Consider the following 21,851-nt stretch of genomic DNA (forward strand, 5'->3'; position numbering starts at 1 on the left):
CTGCATGGAGCCTGCTTCTCCCTCTGCCTCTCTCCCTATGTGTTTCTCATGAATAAATAAATAAAATCTTTAAAAAAAAAATGAGTAATTCAGATAACAGCTAATATTCCCAGAAAAATCCAAGATGGTCTTAGGTTCTCGTGTAGCTTCCCTGGCTGAACAAAGGCCACGTTCTCTGCTACTCACACACTGGGCTGAGGCCACTATCTTGTACGTGCAGCAAGATGCACTTTCCCAAGATGCACTTCTGGACCTGAGGGAGTCCTCTCTCTGAGCGGCCGAGACTCCATGGGCTCATGACGGCTGCCCACTCCCATGCTCTCACATCATTCTCACTCCACTCCCAGGGAGTGCATCCTGTCCCCACCAGATCCCACACTTTTCTGGGAAGCAGTGATAGCCACAAACTGGCACCTGCCACCGTCAGGAAGTCAAAGTTCTCAACTGATCACCTGCAGGTTGCTCCCCTGCTTCACAGGGAACCGAGGAGTGACCCCTCCACCCTCATTGTGAGCTCCTCAAAGGGCAGACAGATGCAAAGGAAAACCATACAATTCTCAATACCTTGAGTGCACCAGATATGTAAAGAAATCACAGTGAAACAAATCACAACAAAAGTTTTAAACTCTAAAGAGCTAAGTCAAGATAAAACCAAATGGTCTGAAAATATCAAACAACTTCAACTCATGAAACTGCATCTCTGAACTTTACCTACCATAGCTCTACCACCAAATTCAGAACCCTGACAATTCAATAACCACAACTGATTCCCAGAGACTTAAATGACCTTAGTAAAGACTCCAGGGCACCTGCTTTTAACCAACTATTTTAAACCAGCATGAGTCAATCCTGGCACTGCCTCCTTAGCTCACTGGCCACCAACATGCTACCAGGTAATTGTTCAGAGGCACCTACAGTGATTTATTTTTATTGGCTTATGCTAAAAATGAAGTTCAAGTACACCAAGGACATAGGACCCCATGATGGGCTCACAGGGCAGTTCCCAGCACGATGGGAGTTGCCAGCAGAGGCCAGGGCTCTGTGCAGTTTCACAAAAAGATGTGAGAGATGGACATGGGGCCCTCTCAGGGTGCTCCTCTAACACAGAAAAGGAGTGTGATGGCCCACAGACATCACAGGATTTCAGAGGAGGGACCAGTGTGTGGCAGAGCAGTCAGAGAAGCACATGGAAGAGCTGGTGAGAGGGGTGTGAAGAGACAGAAAGGCAAGCGATGGGGGTCAGCAGCAAGAACAAGTGATGGGATGGAGATAAACAGGGTTTACTGCAGGGAGGACCAGGAGAGGACTGGGTCTGTGGAGTGTGCAGGGGAGGCTGCGGGGAACACAGCTGGGCCAGCACCGGTGGGCTGCAGTTACCCACCTCTGGCCACAGGCCTTCCTGGGCCTACCACCTGTCCAATGTATATCATATTTCCCTGGAACAGCCACGCCCATTCGTTTATATACATCCAAGGCTGCTTTCACATTACAAGGGCAGGTGAGTGGTTACAGCAAACCCCACATGGCTTGCAAACCCTAAAATATTTACTACCTGACCCTTTACAGAAAAAGTTTGCTGACTCCGGGATAGAGCAGTGAAAACCTTAGAATCCAAGAAGAAAAATGTGGATGTGATTAGGCAATGATAACCCTCTGCAGATTCTTGAATATGTTAAGTGCTAAAGTCTATCTGAAGAGAAAACAAGGAAAGAGAACAGCCGCCACTTCCAGGGGCTTGGTGCTGGCAGAGCCTTCCCTCTGCTGCCAAAGGTCTCCCTGGCAAGCACCACCCAGGGCAGCCTCACGCCCGCGGTGACAGTAAGGCTGAGGCCCAGGGATGAGAAGGCCCAGCAGCGTCCAGCAGGAAGACAGGCTGGAAAGACAATGGACAGTCTGTGGACTTTGGGCTGAGGGGTGGGGGACAGAGATAGGAGAAGTGGCCAGGGGGAGAAACACATCAAAGGGGAAATAAGACAACTGGGGGTGACTATTTAGGACTCAGGGCCTCCACCATGCAAGGACATGTTTCCACCTTGCACACCTGTGAGTCCCAGCACACACGACTGGCAACACAGCAAACTCAGAACCTCGGGCCCCTCACAAGGAGACTGGAGCCACACCTGCCAACACACACAGCTCCCGACCTAGACAAACAGTAATCCCCGAGTTCAGCCTAATCTTGTGCCCTGAGCCCCTCATGTTTAAGTCCATCAATCCTTAAACCATGCCATGCATGCCTAGGGGTGTCACAGCACAATGCAATGAGCAACTCTGAAGGCCTAGGCGCACGTGCCCACTGTGCACACCACAGCAGCTCATGCACACGCCCATTTCTCCTGCATTTTCTCCTCCTCCGTGGTTAACTCACCCCCTCCCCATTACAGCACCGAACCGCTCAAGTCCTCGGTACCCAACATGGGAAGATGACACACATCCTGCTGCAAAAGCATTTCAGCACAAGAGACTATTTATACGCATCACCTACAGAATGCAAATTGGAGCCACAGGTGAAAGGAGATCAGGATCTCTAACCGGGTGAGAGCTCAAGGCCTGTATCACAGTGAATAGCGTTTCACATCTCACGCTGCTTTACTGCACTGTGACAACCCAGCACAGAAGAGCATTTCTGGGACACCATTCTCTCTCTTCATTCCATCTGACCCTGCTCATCAACCGACAGAGGTTGCCAGGTCTATTACGCTGCCTGTACTGTCCCTCTCTGCCAACTCTGCTGCGTCTGCGCCTCATCCTTCCTGAGACAGGCACCTCGTCCCATTTACCTCCTCACACCTCAGCCTCGCACACAGCGGGTATCAATAAATACTACGGAATCCATTTATTTCTACAGGTTTACTTTCTTGATTGATTTCAGGGAGGAAAAAAAAAGTACAATAAAAGCTGTAGGCCTCCAAACTGCTATTTACAGAAAACTAAAAATTATAAATAAAAAATTAAGCAGAAAAAAGACCAGCCTGAGATGACCAGTGAGGCTCATTACACAGTCTGGCTCATAAGGTGCAGAACATTCCCATGACACAAAGTTTTTGACAGATACAAACAGCCACAGGTAGACACAGAGACAGATGGACAACAGATCTGCAGTTATTTCAGGGTGAGAAAACACCTCTAAGCCATCCCTATGGGGAATACTTACCCATAAAGAGGTCCGTCATTGCCAATAGCAGAAACCATGATTACGTTGTTAGCTGTTAATTCCCACACCTAAAGGATTAACAAACATTTATTTCTGCAACTATGGCTTCTGCAACTATGGCACTCTCAAACAATTAATGTACAAAATGTCCAAAAATAACTACAACTTCTAAAAACAGTACAAAAAAAGGGTGCCCTTCAAAATGTAACAGTAGCCCCTTATGGAATGGATGTTTGCCAACCAGTGTGTTCAGTAGCACTGATAAAAGCAGGATATGGGATCTTGCAGTGCACAAAGCAAAGCCCGCTTTCTGGGCAGGTTCAGAAATGTGCTGTTTGGAAAAGGTACCAACACAAGAGATTGTCCTGCTCCCAACACTAGTTCTCAAAGCTCGCGTCATCATCCATCGTCCTCACGAGGCAGTGGCCTTGTCCATGACAGGCTACCAGCGCACCAGAGATGAATGCTCAGAACAGACGCTGTCACCAGGAGTACCACTATCTTTTGTGTGGGGACATGACCAACCTTGTCAACAAAGGGATGGTCCATGAAGTCAGGGCCACCGATGCTGAGGTTCAGCACATCCATCTTCTTTAAGATGGCATAGTTGAAGGCGTCCAGGAACCAGGAGGTGTAGGATACCTAGTTAATGCCAGACATGACTTTAGGGATTTCAGTGAAAGTCTAAAAGGGCTACAACAGAGTTTCTGTTTCTAAAGGTAAAGTATAATCTCTTAAGCAGCACAACATATTAACTTAAATTTCAGAAATGAAAACCAAGAACAAATAATGCTCCGAAATGTAGACACTCGGAAATTCTAGGTCCCTGAAGCTGGACTTGAGGGAGAGCTGTGCTCTGGGGGTGGCTGCTCTCCCCAGGGCCTCACCCTCAAGTACACCTTCCAGGGTGAGGTGGACCCCCACACCGCTCACTGCCTCTCCCAGAAAGAATTTATCACAAGACACTTCCCTTTCAGTTGAGCGCTCTACAGAGTTAACATATTTGTCTAATATCCTTCATTCCTAAACAGATTGAAGGGTAAATGGCATCAATAAAAGTTATTTCTCTGTATTATTTCTGAATTATTTCTCTGATGTTCAATTCCCCCAGTCTCCTAACAGAGCTGAATTGCCTTGTGTATCACCACTCAGACGTTTTTTATAAAATACATGTACAATTAAACTTACAGAAGTAGAATCAGTACAATATTTCAGAATTATGTTTCTTAAAGGCTTTTACAAATAAGACCCATTTACATTTTTTTGTATAGGCAAAAAAAATACCGGGGGGGGGGGGAGGGGGGCGGGTACAAGAAACTGAGAAACCCTCACACGGGACACGAGGAAGTAAGGTTAACCCTGCTGGACGGGGACAGCATTGGGCGAATCTTCCCTGTGAGCCTTTAGAGATTTTTGAACTGTGCAATATTTGTATAAAAATTAAAAAACAAAATAGGAACCCCCCCCCTCCTTTCTATAAATTGTTATAAAAATCAAGGGAATAGGGCTGGGAACCCGCACTGCCCAATGTGCCACTGGGCACCACGGTACAGAGATGGCCCTTGAGCTGGTCAATAGGGGTGGCAAACACAGTCACTTGGATTCTTCTCTCACAGAGAAAGCATGAGAAATGTGCCTGTGACATGGGGGCACGGGGGCACAGAAGCCCAGGGCATGCCCAGAGGACAGGAAGGAATGAGAGGCGGATGAGCCACTGCTGCAGTGCCCCAGGAGTGAGGTCTTCATGGTCCAAGGAGGCTGACAAAGGGATGGATGGCAAAGGGGCAGAGCCACGAAGAAGTGGCAGCAGAAGAACAACATGGCACATGTGAGATGCCAGATGCAGCTCCATCTGCATCAAGGAGGTGTGCTGCTTTTAAAAGAGTATGTGTTTTTTTTTTTTAAAGATTATATTTATTTATTCATGATAAACACAGAGAAGCAGACACACAAGCAGAAAGAGAAGCAGGCTCCCTGCAGGAAGCCTGATGTGGGACTTGATCCCAGGACCCCAGGATCATGACCTGAGTGGAAGGCTCAACCTCTGAGCCACCCAGGTGTCCCAAGGAGTATGTGTTCTCCCAAGTTTTATTTATTTTTTTTTATAAGATTTTTTTTTTTTTTTATGATAGTCACACAGAATGAGAGAGAGAGAGGCAGAGACACAGGCAGAGGGAGAAGCAGGCTCCATGCACCGGGAGCCCGACGTGGGACTCGATCCCGGGTCTCCAGGATCGCGCCCTGGGCCAAAGGCAGGCGCTAAACCGCTGCGCCACCCAGGGATCCCCCAAGTTTTACTTTTTATATTTTGATGTCCACTCTTTAAGCTTCAGGGGTCCTCAAAACACCTACCTGGTTATTGGTAAAGACCCTGAAAATATGAAGTTCCGCATCTGGAGCAAACCCTTGGCATTCCCGCATGCTAGCTATCACACCTGCCACAAATGTGCCATGGCCCAACCCTGCCAACCACAAGGAGAAAAGTCGTAAGATATAGCTGATAACGTGCACCAAGATGCAACATTTCAAACCACCGATTTCAACAGACTCGTTCCCTGGACAAAGAGGCTGCACTGCCCCCACATGGTGTCCCACTCAGAACCCACACTATGGCAGCCCCAATTCTGGGCCTGGCACCCCCACCCCCTCTCAAACAGGGAAGTCAGCACTCTTTCCACCAGGCAGCCCTCTCTCCTCAAACGCTACTTCCTGACATCCCAAGACAGTGAGACAAGCTTCCACCCAAAGGCACATGAACATGGGTTTGTCTCAATAATAGCTGTACACGATCATGTAATCATTTGCATACAGAGAATTGTACTCTTAACCCATAAAACTGGGGACAGGAACAAGGTACAAAGACAGAATCACACCACAGCATCATCACTCACCGTCGTCCAGTGTCCGCTCATTGGTCCAGTTGGTTCTCTCCTTCACGTTTTTGAAGTGGGGATGTTTCTCACTTAGCCCAGTGTCAAAAACAGCAACCCTTACGTTAGCACCTTATTCCGAAAAATAAGCAACAATCATGTTTGGAAAAATCATCTTTTTGGATTTTGTCTACAAAATACTTTCCTCCTTGGGACCCGTCACAGAGGCCCAAAGCCTGCCCAACGCATACGAGTTAGGTCAGGAACCTCAGGGGCCCTGGCTGAGCTATGACGAGGAAAAGTGGAGACCGAGGGAGATGCCATCACTTGCTATTTAATAAGACTTGAGGCCACACGGGCAATCTCCTGGGACACCCTTCAACTGTCACCAGAGCTCAGTCCTCCACACAGGAGTGACTGTGACTTCCCTGCTTCTGGTGACTTCCACTGGGTCTGCCTCCCCTCATCTCATGAACAAAGAACACACCGTTGCAGGAGGGGAGACTATTCCCACCCCTTTGCTCAGAGCTCAGCCGCTGTTCATGAGTAGCCTCTGCTCATGAGTAACCTCGACAACCAGGGGCTGCTGGCAATCTGCGGGGATAAGGGCACCATGAGGAACACCACTCCAGTGTACACCTTGCTAGATAATGAGCCTATTTCAGATACGGGCCAAAAGCTACATGTACCAATGTTAAGACTGATGTTACCAGATCCAGAAATTCTAGAAAACATGTGAAATATCTAAGACACTCATATTATTTAATAGCTAACAGGTGTCACAAAGGTAGGTGTCTTTCTGGTGTGAGAGTCGTGTTTATGTGTCATTACTATGTTAAATAATCAATTACACTGAAGTAACTACCAAAACATATTGCTTACATTTAAATAATGACACAATCTCAAAAACCACTTGGCCTGGGGACGCGGGGGACAAAAAATGCTTTTCTGTTTGGAGAATTTGCTTTGTAAAGAGTTCTCACCCTGGAAAGATAAAACCACAGGTGACAATTATTATTTAAAGAAAGGTCAGTCAATCAGGCATGAAGAGCTTCAGTGCCTTGGACATTCTGCAGGGTGGGGGCCGGGGGAATTAAGGGAGAATTTATGGTCTCCAAGGCTAGGGGATGTGGATAAGGCCCTGAGACCAGCTGAGATGGATGGGGTTGCAGTGGCGGAGTAGAGAAACTGGTTTCCATTTGAGTTGGGGTACAAACCTTCACAGTAGTTATGGCAACAATTTTCTGCCATGATGAATCAGTTAGGAAAAATACCACACTGGTTGTCTTATTTACTGGAATATGGTCATTACTGCCGTCTCCTGCGCTGAAACTAATGATCAACAGGTGCATAGTCTGTAACTTAGCCGTTCTGCAGAGAGAGCTCCACCCTCAAGGAATGAACTCATTTTCACATTATCACATCCAAATAACCATCTTTGCACTTGATCTCATTACCTGAGAAACTGCTCTTTGTTCAGCTACAGGTTGACAGGAGAGAAATGCTCCGCAATCTACCCGTTAACCTCAGAAATGCAGAAAAGAACCAAAGGTGTATAGGATTAAACAACTTAAAAAGGCACAGAAGCAAATGCCCAGCACAACAGAAGTCAAAGATGGGAGGCAGTCAGACATGACCAGCTCCATGCACGGCGGGAAGGCAGGTGCCTCAGGCCTGTGGCTGCTGCTGGACCCCTGGCCCCTCACTGCTCCCGGGCAAATGGCACGCACCTGTATAGCCCATCTGCCACAGCACATCTGCCTGCAGGGTCTGGGCGACCTGGCGCGGGATGGCTCTCAGCAACCGTCTGCTTGAATGTCTTCCTGTGGCGTGCCAGAATCCAGAGCCCAGGGAGAGACTGGCCCTTCGCAGGGGGCGGGAAGACTGCCACTTCTGGCTCCACCGGGTTTCGTTACAGGGCACCACCGGGTCAGCTAGAGCCGAGGAGAGAAGAGATATGAGAAGCGGAGTGGCACCAACCCAATACCGGACAGGGAAAGCACTCATCCCGAAAAGAGCTACAATGACTCCGAGACTCTATGTGACAGAAGGTGGGGTTCTCTCCCTCTGCCAGAGAATTTTCTCTGTGCACTTACATCTATGGGTATCACTCAGCCATCATTATTACTCCCAAGGTGACCTCTACTAAACATTTTACAACCTACAGAAAGCAGCAGACTGATAAAATGACCACTTTTAAAAAAATAAACTCAATAAACTCGTGACTAAAACTGAAGATATGAGAAACATCTGATTTTTCATGGGCAATGGCAACTTGTCCTCACTGAACTAAAAGCAGCAACAACAAACCACAAGGAAGAGAGTGGCCATGGGATGATGGTCAAGTTTCATAGTGCTAGGTCTCTGGGACAGAAAAAGGTACATTATGCCATCCCGCCCATCCCAGCGAAGCATCAGCAGGACCTCTTCCCAACTGTACACTGCTCGCTACCCTCAATGTACCGACTAGAGGGTCCCCTTTCCAAGAGCAGGACTAGGAAGCAGTCAGGGAGTTTCTGAGGGCGCTGAACTGTGTCTTCTCTTGATTTTGTGGGTGGATGGCTGGCTGCATGCACATCAACACCTGCCAAACTGCCCTGGAAACCAGGAATTCTGCTCTCTACACGCACCTTGCTTTGTGAAAAATGGAAGAAAAATAGTCAAAAAAACACCGCAAGAGTTGTCCTTACCTTTCAGGACCATGCTATCATGAAGAAAAACTGCATCTCAAATCGGTTTTCAGAAGAACACACCTATACTCCTACTACTGACATTCTGTCTTTAACATAAACGACTATCACTTTTATTCCAGGCTAACCAGGCTCCCCCATGAAAGCACAGGGAACTGGAAAAACATATAGTCGGGTCAACTCCCATAAGTAATTATTTGCACAAACTGCTTTATTCTGTACTGAACTTGCCATGTTGACCCTGTTAAGTCAATAGCGTGAGACAATACCGGAGGTGCTGACAAAGAATGGTGTTGACAGCACGTGCGGGTCTGCTCCGTCAGCCTGCAGCAGACCAGACTACACCTAAGTAATGAGCTCGGCTCTGGATCTCATCCATAAGAGCAATTCGGACAACTAGAGAGTCCTGGAAGGAAAGCACTATAACTATGGTGAGAGGGCTTGAACCCGGGCCATGTGAGGGACAGTCCAAGGATCTGGAGAGGAATCCAACAAGCAAGGGGGACACCATGGATATCTTTGAAATATCTTTACACACTGTCTCGTGGCAAACAGGTTGGCTCTCTCTTCCAGCTCAGGGACAGAGCCAGGGATGGGAGCCAGAGTGGGACAGGTTCCAGCCAAAATAAAGCAGAGCCTTCTCATGAGAGCCAGAGAAATAAGCAATATTTAACATCTACTTACATCCAAAAAACTCTGCTAAGCTCTTACACTTGCACTATTTTATTTCATCTTTGTGAGAACCCTATGAGGTAGGTAGCATTATCTCCATTTTTGGATGGGAAAAATGGAAGCTTACAGGAAAGCCACTCACCACACGAGGTAGCAGATGGCGACAAGACAGACTGGGCCTGTCAGCCGTGCACCACATCCTTAGGGGGTGTCAAGCACCACGTCTGACAACCATGTGAAGAGTGTACAGAAAGGAACCTAACTCGAGATTCCAGGACTGCTGTGCTAAAATTAGGCATTTCCATGTTTCTTAAAATATTCTGGGGCTCTTTATGATAACAAAACAAAGTAAAACAAAAAAGCACAATACATTTATCTGGCTAAGTGCACAAGGTTTGGTTTGCTTTTATCTTCCTAGATTGTTTGGAGGCTATTGCTCTTTAAAGAGAAATAGCATCACAAAACATCTGGACTGACAAAGAGAGCTCTGAGGAAGCCAGACACCTGACCTTTGTGGTGCCTCAAGAGCTGACTTGTCACACTATCCAAATTAGCCTGGCTTTCCCATATGCCCTTACAGGCTGTCAGGGCTAGTTCCTGATGGACAGAGGGAGAAAAGCAAACTTTTATTTCTCTCTCCTTCCAGTGAAAAAATTGACAGTGAATAACAATAAAACTAGTACTTTGTTACTCTAGTTTATCACAAAGAAAAGAAAACCTTTTCTTTGGTAATAAGTATACTTCAGAAAATGTTAAGTGCTAAATATGCAATTTATTATTTAAGTATTAACTACTCTGACAAGCCCAAGTTGCAGAGAAGGAGAGGTGTTCCTCACACCTGTACAGCCTGCGACCACGTCAGGCCCAGCGAAGGCATGCTTGGGCATGGTCGGGCGGCTCTCAGAAAAACAAAATTAAACCTACAGAAAGGATGTTTTACAAGCTGCCTTAAAAATAAAAACACATGCTCACAGAAGCACAGGGCAACCAAACAGGAGACAAAGACCCTGCCTTTCTCTTTAGAATGTGAGGAGTGCTGGGGACTCCAGGCTCCAAGACGAGCCCAGGTGAAAACCACGTCCAGGAGAGACAAAGATCATCCATCGCTCTCCACTGCAAATCTGCAGATATGTTCACACCACAAGAGCATGAAGTTTGTTTTTTGTCTTTTGTTTTTTAAATTCCTGGCAAGAAAGCGTTCACAATTCATGAACCTAGATGAAGGGACTCAGGTTTACCCAAGCCTTTCCCTGCCAGCCTGCCAGTCTGAAGTTTCTCACAAGGAGCGGGTGGGACACATTCTCTCCCTGAACCCTAGAGAAGCAGAAACTGACAGATGAGCCCGAGGTCACAGTACTCACACTCCGCGTACTTGAGTGAACGGAAGACTTTCCGCTGGGGTGTCACCCGTTTGATGTTGGGATGATCTTCAAGCGTCAGCAGCCCCGCTTTCTGTTTTTCTTTTATCTGAATCACCTCAAAATCACTAGGGTAGTCACTGGATGGGTTGTTTCGAGGAATGATTCTCCAATTGTCTATTTCACTGCTCTTCAGCGCACTTGAAATAAAAGAATTTCTAGCTTTGGCTGTAAAGTATCCATTGAAAGCCACGATGTATTCTGAAATCAATGACCACAAATAAAATAAGAATTTATGTCCGTGTATTGTAACCTAAGAATTATCTACTCTAAAATTTCCCTGGTAAAAGAAAACTTACAGACCTTAAAGCCTATAGCAGAAGGAGCAGTAAACCAAAAGACTGGTTTAAATGTCCTACACAGCAGTTTCTGGAGCTCTGAGTTAAAATGATCTGTATGAATGCCCTGATCACAGGACACAACTTAAAATCAGATACCTGTGTTATTTTTCAAAAAGCAAAGATTAATAGAATGCTGAATATATGGCAAATAAACGCATGTAACTTTTTCAAACAGAAAAGAGAGATTCAGAAGGCTTAGTTTTATTTTACTGAAATAGTAAGAAAATTTAGAGTGGATCAGAGAAGACTATGGGTTTATTCACATCTGGTCACCTCAGCTTCAGCACCTCCCCACTCCTCACTCTCAGCAACTACAATGGCACTTGTTCCACAGAATCAGGTTTTAGGAAGTAATTCAGAATGCCGATGTCCTTGCCTCACAGAAGCTACCTATACCAGGAGAGCAAACTTCAGCAGAGTAAACATCCAAGCGCTGTGTGCTTGCCTCATTTGAAATTTATGTAGAAAAGAGGGAAATCTCTTTTTTGGCAAAAGCTACTAAAGTTAAGTTTTAAAAAAAAATGGGGAGGGGGACTAAAATAATATCATTACCATATTCCACAACCGTTGAGGAGAATTCCACCTTCAATGTCAGGTGGGAACAGCCAGGGCACGGGGCCTTTTCGAAAGATGTCTTCTCCAATCTGTCACCCAGATGTTTCTTCCCACAGAGCAAAACTACTAGCAGGAGCAGCCAGATGTTGACAAGCTTCATGGTCGTAAGTAAATATGGTCATAAAATCGCATAAATTCAAATCACACTTTTTTCTTCCTTGATTATAAGTTAATTTTTGTTTCAGCAAAAAGCTGAAACATCATTGATCAGCCATTTTACAGTCTTGTCCAACGTAAATAAAAGTTAAATTTCATGGCCTTTTGTGGTTTGGCCTGGAAAGAGGCTTTCATTTCTTTCTTCGTTTCTTCTCCATCTTGGGCCTCGGGCTCCTCTCACTCTGGCCCAGACACCTGAGTCCTACACTCCATCTGCAGTACAGAAACACAGTGCAGCGGGGCGAGCAGTCACTCTGGGAGCTGTGAGTGGTCTACAAAACAAAGCGAGCCAGGCAGGAGTCAGTGCTACCGTAGGCCAGAGGGCCACAAAGATGCCCATTTAGACGATGAGACAGACTGCTGCAGCTCAGGCACGAAACACCTTATTATTTCTCTATCTCGTTACTCCTCACTTCTCTCCGGGGAGAAAGCATTTTAAGAGAGCTTCAAAAATAAGAAAGGATACAATAAATAGAAAAACTGAGCATAACCAATGATGCCAGGAATATTGAGCCCCCGAGCAGCCAGAGAGAAGGAGGGATCCCAGTCCTGCACTTCCCCTCCTCTGCTTCTACCTCAGATTCTCTATTCTCATCATTTGTAAACCGTTGTCTCCAGGGCTCTTCTCCAATAGCACTTTAATTATTTTTTAAATAATACCCTGCGTGGAGCCCATCGTGGGACTTTAACCCATAGCCCTGAGATCTTTTTCTTTTTCTTTTTTTAAGATTTTATGTATTTATTCATGAGACACACAGAAAGAGAGGCAGAGACACAGGCAGAGAGAGAAGCAGGCTCCTCGCAGGAAGCCTGATGTGGGACTCGATCTGCGCACTGGGATCACGTGCTGAGCTGAAGGCCGACACTCAACCACGGAGCCACCCAGGCATTCCAGCCCTGAGATCTTTAACCCATGACCCTGAGATCAAAATCTGAGCTGAGACCAAGAGTCAGGACAGCTTAACCGACTGAGCCACCCAAGCATCCCTCCAACAGCAGTGTAATTCGCCATAAATTTTACCAAATCTTCAGGCAAAAGCTTGGTAAACATCCTCACTTTCTACCATAAAATAATACCTAAGGACAAACTAATTTCCATACAGGTCAAATCCTTGCCACTTTCTTTTAGAGAAACTATACTTTAAAACTATTCAAACTACACCTTTCAGATTTTGAAATAGTTCCTGTGAAGAGAACATAGAAGGGTCATCAAATTTATTTTACATGAAGCCTCACCTTAAAGAAATCTAACCCACTAAATAGGTTATAAAACCAGATTACTTCTTTACTGGAAACAATATAAGAGAACAGTTTGCGAGATACACTGCTGCCAAAGAAAAGTGTTATCTGAGTGTTAAATTACACATGGGCACAGATACCTTTCAAGTACCTGAATGGCATGAAAACTGATCATTCTTCACAATGAAAAAAGGAATGAAAAAAGGAGCAGTTAAAAAAAAAAAAAAAAAGACGCTGACTGTAGCGTGTCCAGAAAAATCTGTTGCATTGATCCCACCAGAAACATAAATAATCCAGCAAGGGAAATACAAATCAATGAAACAAGATGGCCTTACACTGCTAACTTGTTTCTAAAAAGAAAACACTTAAAAAATAAAAATAAAAAAATAAAAAGAAAACACTTAGGACCAGGAGTCCGTGAGGTAACAAATTATCAAAACCTTTTCTTCTGGCAGAAACTGGTGCTTTAGAGTAACAAAAACTTTGTGGTTTCTGTAACTATTGATATGTGTGTCTATTCACAGGAAAACACCCATAAAGTTAGAGTACCTAAAAAAGTTTGAAAGGTTAGTTTTTAGGACTTCACTACTATAATAACACACAATCGGGATGCCTGGGTGGCTAGGTGGTTGAGGGGCATGATCCTGGAGTCCCAGGATCCAGTCCCACATCAGGCTCCCTGCATGGAGTCTGCTTCTCCCTCTGCCTGTGTCTCTGCCTCTCTCTGTGTGTCTCTCATAAATAAATAATTTTTTTTAATAAATAAAATCTTTATAAAAAATCTGTAATAACACACAATTCTGAAAAGCACGGCTTCTCTGGCACTGGAGGCTAAGGTTGGATGAATGGAGCTTGTCAGATGGAAATAAAATTTTAAAAGTTATTTCCATGCCAACGTAAAGAACAACACTGAAAATACTAACCATGAAAACAAATTAAAACCAAAAATCAGAACAGAAAGATCAAAGAACAGCAACAACAGGGTACACTGAAAAAGACACTCCAACATATTTCACAGCAACCCACTTGGGAGTCCCAATTTTTTCTGTTTATATTTGATACTTGCAGGAATGGGGTATCCCAGAATATAATCACATGAAGCAAATACCTTCCTTAATTATAGTATGAGTGGTCATAGGAGATAAAGCTCATCACTGATGAGGTCTGTTATATTAAATGAACTTAAATCTAAAAAATATTTATTTATATCTAAAGATTTTATTTATTCAGAAGAGACACAGAGAGAGAGGCAGACACAGGCAGAGGGAGAAGCAGGCTCCATGCAGGAAGCCCCACGTGGGACTTGATCCCGGGACTCCAGGATCATGCCTTGGGCAGAAGGCAGGTACTAAACTGCTGAGCCAGCGAGGCATCCCTCTAAAAAAGATTTAAACAGGTCTCTCAGTCAAGGCAAGTTTTTTTTTTTTTTAATTTATTTATTCATGAGAGAGAGAGAGAGGCGCAGAGACACAGGCAGAGGGATAAGCAGGCTCCATGCAGGAAGCCTGATGTGGGACTCGATCCCGGGTCTCCAGGATCACGCTCTGGGCTGAAGTTGGCGCTAAACCGCTGAGCCACCCAGGATGCCCTGAAGGCAAGTTAAAAAATAATAATAATAAATAGAAGAAATCTCTTAAGTTCTTCTGCCTGGAGCTAAAGAATCTACTACGTATTTGCGTTACATGTAACAAATATTAGCAAGTGATACTAGTAAGCAAATCTTAGACCTTACTGTGTCAGATCAATTTTATTAAACTTGTTCCAAAATAATTCGCACACAGGTACAGACAGCGACCTCATATTATGGCCCGTGCAGAAGAGATGGATGACACTGTCCTACAACTGGGCCAGGAGACAGACTTCGTAAGACAGAGAAATAGGAAGAAAAGGTTAGGGGGTTTTTAAACTTTAAAGATGCCTAAGATAGTCAAGATAATAAAATTTTGGGAGTTCTCTCCCAAACAGAAAAATGTAACTTTTTAGGTTTTTGGAAACAGGACACTGCAATAGCACTAAGACAGTCTCTCTTAATTTATGTATTAAATCACACCATTTTATATTACATTTACCAAGTCTCTAAGATGTGATCCAGCAAAGAAGCTGACAATAAACACAAACAGCTAACCAAAGTGCAGGAAAACACCAAAGGAGGGGCACACATGCAGGGCCAGGACATGGCACTGAGAGCTGTTCTGGGTCAAACAGGAGGCTTCTGCTGATGACAGGGATGGCAGCCAGCTCTGGCAGACCCTGAGCTGGTAGGACCGGAAGTAGGGAAATAAGGAAGAAGTGGAGCAGCCTAAACAAAGCTACATCAGAGACCAGAAAAAACCAGGATGTATGTAAAGGATCTGCCAGCCATCCGCATGAGGAGGGAGGCCACGGGACACCAATCTGGAGGTGGAGAGATGGTGGGAAGCAGACTCCTCAAGCAGGTGCAAACTCTGCACGGACCATGCAGGAAGCAATGGGAATGGGGTATGCAGATAAAACGGCTGGGTGGGGCTGCTGAGCAGCTCTGCTCACTGGCCTGACTCCTTTACAGTGCAAGGCCGGAGAGCCAGGTACTGGACAGGCGGCACAAACACAGCAGCAAACCAAACCCACCCCAGCCAGGCCCACCAGGCAGAGTACTGCGGGCACTGGGGCAGCTGAGCCCCTGCTTCGTGTAAGGGAAGGAGAGAAGCCTGTGAGGCTGGAGCAGGGTGAAGGATGCAGAAATCAGAAGCCAAATGGGAGAAGTGACAGATGGGGAGACAGGCCAGGGAGGGCCTGGCAGGTCAGAGGAAGGAACTCAGCTTTTACCCCAAATGGGAGGAAAAGCAGGATCTGAGCAGAGGGGTGACCCAAACCAGGGGGTCAGGTCACAGTAACTAGCTTGCTCCGGCTTCTGGGTAGAAGGGGGGGTACAGCCGACACAGGAGACCGACTGGAAGGCCTCTGTGATGATGGGGGCTCAAGCCAGGCTGAGGCAGGAGGGATGATGGGGGTGGCGAGACAATCTGCTGACAGCTAGATTTGGGAGGTGCATATGTGAGGAGCCAAGGACATCAAGGCCTTTCACCTCAACACAGATGGCATCTGCCCATCTGAGATGGAGAAGGTGCAGGAAGAGCTGGTTTGGGGAACACCAGCAGGTACCGTGCTCTGACCATGTGAAAACTAGAGCAAGCATTAGTGCTGGGAATGCATGGTTCAGGGCAGAAAGGAATAGTAAGGTCAAAAGACCCCAAAATCTGGGGAGAAATAATTTCCATAATAAACAGGTCAGCTGAAAGAGATTGCTGGTTTAGTAATTAAAAGGTTCAGACAAAAGAGCAAATAGCAGCCTGCCCCAGCCTTCAAATCCACCAGTGGCTGGAAGGCACTTCCAAGTAGAAAAATCCCCATAGTTATCCTATGGGGATAACTGTCAGGTTGGAAATAATGGGACAAGGAGATACCTCTCAGTTTTATTTGGATACAGGTGACCTACTCACATTCTTTGAAGGTGAACTAAAATCTAGGTTCTAAGAAGACAGGCTCCTAAAGACCCAAGGCTGCTAAAAAATTCTGACAAGATACTGAAGTTTCTATGCTCTCCCAATCCCAGAATAAGAGGGCTCCAAAATATAAATTTGCTTTGGAGAAAACAAAAATGCCACCAGGGGTACAAAGGCTGGTGAATGATGCCATGGGCACTGGGATCAGATCAGCCACTACACCACTGGCCTATTTTAAAGACAGCCAGGCCCACTGACTACTCCCCCTGGGGCTTTGTTTTTTGTTTTGTTTTTTTTTAATCAATTAATTAATTTATTTATTTATTTATTGAGAGAGAGCTAGCGAGCGAGAGAGAGAGAGAGAGAGAGAGAGAGGCAAAGACACAGGTAGAGGGAGAAGCAGGCTCCATGCAGGGAGCCCCACACAGGACTTGATCCCAGGTCTCCAGAACCACCCTGGACTGAAGGCAGCGCTAAGCCACTGAGCCACCCAGTTCCCCCCTTCCCCCACACTCCCGCCCCTGCTGGGGGGCTTTAAAGAGACTAGGAACTACCCTTGCCTAAAACATCCACTCACCTATGTCAACAATGGATATCCTTCTTCCGGCCCCATCTCCCACTACACAAGGCAAACCTGCTGAGCATTTCCCCCCAAGACAGCTTCACCATCTAGTGAGAAGCATGGAGGCAGCAATGAGTACAGAGCATGTAAATACAGACACAGACATATACCAACAGGAAAAGAAACACTTTTTAACAAGAGCTCTACCTTTCCTTTTCTTCCTCCCTTTCTGTACAATTCAGCTGCTGAGGGCAAGAAGGTTGGGTGCTGGTGGAGACCCACAGTGGCCTGGGGTGGGGTGATGGCATCCTGAGAGGGTGAGGAAGGTGTGCAGAGCAGAGGTACCCGGTGACAGTGTTGGAGCCTAAGTGGGGTGACGGCAGTGAAAACAGGAAATTGATTTGATCAAACAAATATTTCCAGATGACAGGATGCAGCTTTCTCACTGCCAGAAAAGGAAGTCACAGGTATGAAAAAGGAAAAAAACCTTAAAGACCTATGCAGGATCAGACTGAACTTGGAAATACTGGTGTGAACTCCAGGTTCTCAATATATGGGACAGACAGGTAAAAACGAACAAATGGAAGCATATGTACATACATACACACACAAACACACGTACATTTCCTAGCTCTGCCTACTGCAAGGACACAGGAGTAGTGACAGCCCAACAGGAGGGAGCCCATCTTGTTTCCAGAACTGGTTTCTTTCTTTCTTTTTTTTTTAAGATTTTATTTATTTATTCATAGAGACACAGAGAGAGAGAGGCAGAGACACAGGCAGAGGGAGAAGCAGGCACCATGCAGAGAGCCCGACGTGGGACTCGATCCCAGGGTCTCCAGGATCAGGCCCTGGGCTGCAGGTGGTGCTAAACCGCTGCGCCACCGGGCTGCCCAATTTTTTTTTTTTTTTTTTAAGATTTACTTATTCATTTGAGAGAGAGAGAGAGACAGGCTCACATGAGCAGGAGAGAGAAACTCAAGCAGACACCGTGCTGAGTGCAGAACCCAATGTGGGGCTTGACGAGCCAAAGGTCAGACTTGAGCTGAAACCAAGAGTCCAAGGCTTTAACTGACTGCACCACCCAGGAACCTCCTCAGAACTAGTTTTCTAAATGCCATTCTTCACTGCAAGAAATCAGGCTCCTCGGAGACACGGCTAGCTCCAGGTGAGTGGGCAGGTGAGTCTGGAGCATCTTGTGCCAGAAAGTGAGAAAGCACTCAAAGAATAATGGGAGTGTGTCTGAGGAACACAGAGCCCAGTGTGGAACAAACTAAGCACCAAAATAAATAACGAAAGTAACATGTTAACCCACCAAAGAAAATATAAAACAAAAATCCACAATAACATTTACAAATAAAATAAACTGAAAGTTTGAAGAAGCCAGTGTCAGTTGTGGGGTTCCTGCCAAAGATGTACAACTGTAATCACATCATGAGGAAACATCAGAACCCAACCAAAGGACATTCTTCAAAATAAACTGGTCTGGAATTTTCAAAATTACCAAGGTAACGAAAGCCAAGGAATGGCTGAGACACAGCTCCAGACTGAAGGAGACGCGGGAGACGTGACCGGTAACTGAACTCGAGGTTCTCCACTAGATCCCTTTGCTGTGAAGACATTGCTGGAACACTGGCAAACCTGAATGGGAACTGCCTGGGAGGAGATAGCAGGGGTGTATCAAGACTAATTTCCTGATCTGAAGGCTGTGCTCTGATTATGTAAGGAGGACTTTGCTTGCAGGAAATGCCCAGTGAAGTATTGAGGGATAATGGGTATCAGGTCTTCAAGTTACTTTCAAAAGGTTCAGAGGGCAAAAAAAGGCTTTGTGCTGTTCTTGGAACCTTTCTGGTGGGTTGAAATCATTTCCAAAATATGCACAAAATAAAGTTTTGTATTTAGTCTCAGCGGCTAGGAATGAATGAGAAGGAGGGGAGAATTAAATTTTGAAAATTGGTGGGGAGGACAATTTTAGCCTCTTTCCTGAGAATCAGTCTGAGCGGCCCACTGTGTGCACGACCAGACTAAATACCATGTCAGACAGACTCACACACACACGTCAACGGTTACACAGAATGACATCCCAACAGCCCAACCGACGGGACTGAGCTGTTCACAGTGAAATTCAAACTCGTTCTAATGAATTGACAGGACCCCTGAGGAGATTCATGGTAAAGTTAATTTCTATTAAAACTGAAGTGTTAGGGATCCCTGGGTGGCGCAGCAGTTTGGCGCCTGCCTTTGGCCCAGGGCACGATCCTGGAGACCCGGGATCGAATCCCACGTTGGGCTTCCGGTGCATGGAGCCTGCTTCTCCCTCTGCCTGTGTCTCTGCCTCTCTCTCTCTCTCTGTGACTATCATAAATAAATAAAAATTAAAAAAAAATCAAAAAAAAAAAACAAGTGTTAAAACAACAAAAAAAAGCTGAAGTGTTTCCACAATTTACATAAGAACAATCAAGGAACTTCTTGAAAACTGAAGTATAATTGACACAGAATACCCTATTAGCTTCAGGCATACATCATACTGCTTTGATACTGTCATGGGTTGGGAATGGTCCCCCTAGTCTGGTTACCAGCTATCACTATACGACGACGTTATTACAGTGCAGGCTGAGCCTGACTCCCCCTGACTTCCGTATAACTGGATGTCTGGACCTCTTAATCCCCTTCAGCTATTTCTCCTGCGCCTCAACCCCTCCCCACGCTGGCAACCAGTAGTTTCTTATATCCAACTGCTTCTATTTGTTTTGTTAGTCAAAATCAAGTAATAGTGTGAGAGACATACATGGAGACACCAACATAAAACACAAATTATGTTTAAGAATTCAATCCAATAAACCGAGGACTCTCATATGTTGCTAATGATTGTAAAAAAAAAAAAACTCATGTTACCTTTTATTTTTAAGATTTTATTTATTTATTCATGAGACACACACACACACACACACAGAAAGAGGCAGAGACACAGGCAGAGAAAGAAGCAGGCTCCATGCAGGGAACCCGACACAGGACTCAATCCCGGGTCCCCAGGATCAGGCCCTGGGCTGACAGTGGCGCCAAACCGCTGAGCCACTCGGACCACCCTCCTGTTACCTTTTAGAAGGGTCACTTACCAACATGCATTTTAAAAGCCTTAAAAATGGAAGTAAAACCCTTTCCTAATAAATCCAGCAATAACAACAAAAACTAGCACACGGAGCATTTATCCTGTGACAGACACTATTCCAAGCAATTTGCGCGTATTAACTCACTGAATCTTCACAATCTGGACTAAACCCCACTTTCAGATGAAAACACGAAGGCGCCCAGGATTGGGGGTGGGGGGGTACCCATCACCATGCCTGGGGCCATGTGGCACTGAGTGAGAAAGCTGGACTGGGAACTTGAGCAGTCTGGCATGGAAACCACACTCTTAAGAGGTAGGTTACCCTGCTTTTCTAAAATCTCTCCTAGAGGGGAACCTGGGTGGCTCAGTCTTTTAAGCATCTGACTCTCGGTTTTGGCTCAGGTCATATTCTCAGGGTCACGGGACTGAGCCCCCAGTAAGGCTCCACACTCAGCCTGGAGTCGGCTTGAGACTCTCTCTCCCCATCTCCCGCTGCCCCTCCCCCCAGCTCACAAGCACATGCATGCTCTAAAATAAATATTAAAAAAAATAATAATAAAATCTTCCCTTGACGGGATCCCTGGGTGGCACAGCGGTTTGGTGCCTGCCTTTGGCCCAGGGCACGATCCTGGAGACCCGGGATCGAATCCCACGTCGGGCTCCCGGTGCATGGAGCCTGCTTCTCCCTCTGCCTGTGTCTCTGCCTCTCTCTCTCTCTCGTGTGTAAACTATCATAAAAAAAAAAAAAAATCTTCCCTTGAAATTCATTCCATAAAAGTGTGAATCTGAAAGCATACAATGATTTGCACCCAAAATTATAACCGGGAAAAATTAGAGACCATCTAAATGTACAACAGGAGACTGGCTAATTAATTAATTAACCCATACTATGGAAGAATGCTGTGTAGCAATTTCAAATTATGTCCTCTGGAAGCTTGAATAATGGTCCCCCAAAGATATATCCACATCCTTATCCCCAAAACCTGTAAATGTTACTTTATATGGCCAAAGAGATTTTGCAGGTATGATTAAACTAAGGATCTTGAGATGGGGAGGGTAGTCTGGACTATTCCGATGGGACCAATGTAATTACAAGTCTTTACAGGAGGGAGGCAGGCCCACTGAGCTACTCCACTGGCAGCAGGAGAGGAGATGATGGAAGCCAGAAACTGAGGTAATCAGAGAAAGAGGCCAGGAGCCTAAGAACACAGGTGCCCCTAGAAACCGAAAAAGAGAAGGAAACAATCTCTCCTGGAGCCTCCATAAGGAATGAAGTCCTGCCGACACCTTGACGTCAGCCCAGTGAGATTGATTTGGGACTACTGACCTCTAGAACTGAAAGGTAATAAATTGGTGGTGTTTTAAACCACTAAGTTTGTAGAAATTTGTTAGAGCAGCCATAGGTCTTGAACATATTTCCCAAAGAATATGGGGAAATATTAGTGCAATATTAAGTAAGACAGTTCATGGATCCAAGTTTCGATTTTTAAATCATGCATCTATATGCACAGAGGAAAAAGAACAGGAAAAGATCTCTGCCTCG

General features: G+C 45.6%; 1 protein-coding gene across 6 annotated transcripts in view; it reads right to left on the minus strand.

Annotated features, from left to right (window-relative positions):
• The window catches only part of MBTPS1 (membrane bound transcription factor peptidase, site 1), a 55,343-nt gene that overhangs the window by 29,635 nt on the left and 3,857 nt on the right, over nucleotides 1–21,851 (minus strand). For 3 of the 6 annotated variants that reach the window (XM_055305521.1, XM_055305518.1, XM_055305519.1), the window contains exons 2-8: nucleotides 11,698–12,188; nucleotides 10,748–11,005; nucleotides 7,755–7,958; nucleotides 6,046–6,156; nucleotides 5,507–5,616; nucleotides 3,680–3,796; nucleotides 3,155–3,222 (exon numbers count right to left, since the gene is read on the minus strand). In XM_055305521.1, coding sequence (XP_055161496.1) covers nucleotides 3,155–3,222; nucleotides 3,680–3,796; nucleotides 5,507–5,616; nucleotides 6,046–6,156; nucleotides 7,755–7,958; nucleotides 10,748–11,005; nucleotides 11,698–11,860 — 1,031 coding nt within the window. In that variant the 5' untranslated portion in view covers nucleotides 11,861–12,188. Of the gene's footprint in view, nucleotides 1–3,154; nucleotides 3,223–3,679; nucleotides 3,797–5,506; nucleotides 5,617–6,045; nucleotides 6,157–7,754; nucleotides 7,959–10,747; nucleotides 11,006–11,697; nucleotides 12,189–17,406; nucleotides 17,533–21,851 lie in introns of those variants that run through there. The other 3 variants (XM_055305520.1, XM_055305522.1, XM_055305523.1) reach the window with 3 other exon arrangements.

The sequence above is a fragment of the Nyctereutes procyonoides genome, unplaced genomic scaffold (genome assembly GCF_905146905.1).
Source record: "Nyctereutes procyonoides isolate TBG_1078 unplaced genomic scaffold, NYPRO_anot_genome, whole genome shotgun sequence".
Taxonomy (NCBI): Eukaryota; Metazoa; Chordata; class Mammalia; order Carnivora; family Canidae; genus Nyctereutes; species Nyctereutes procyonoides.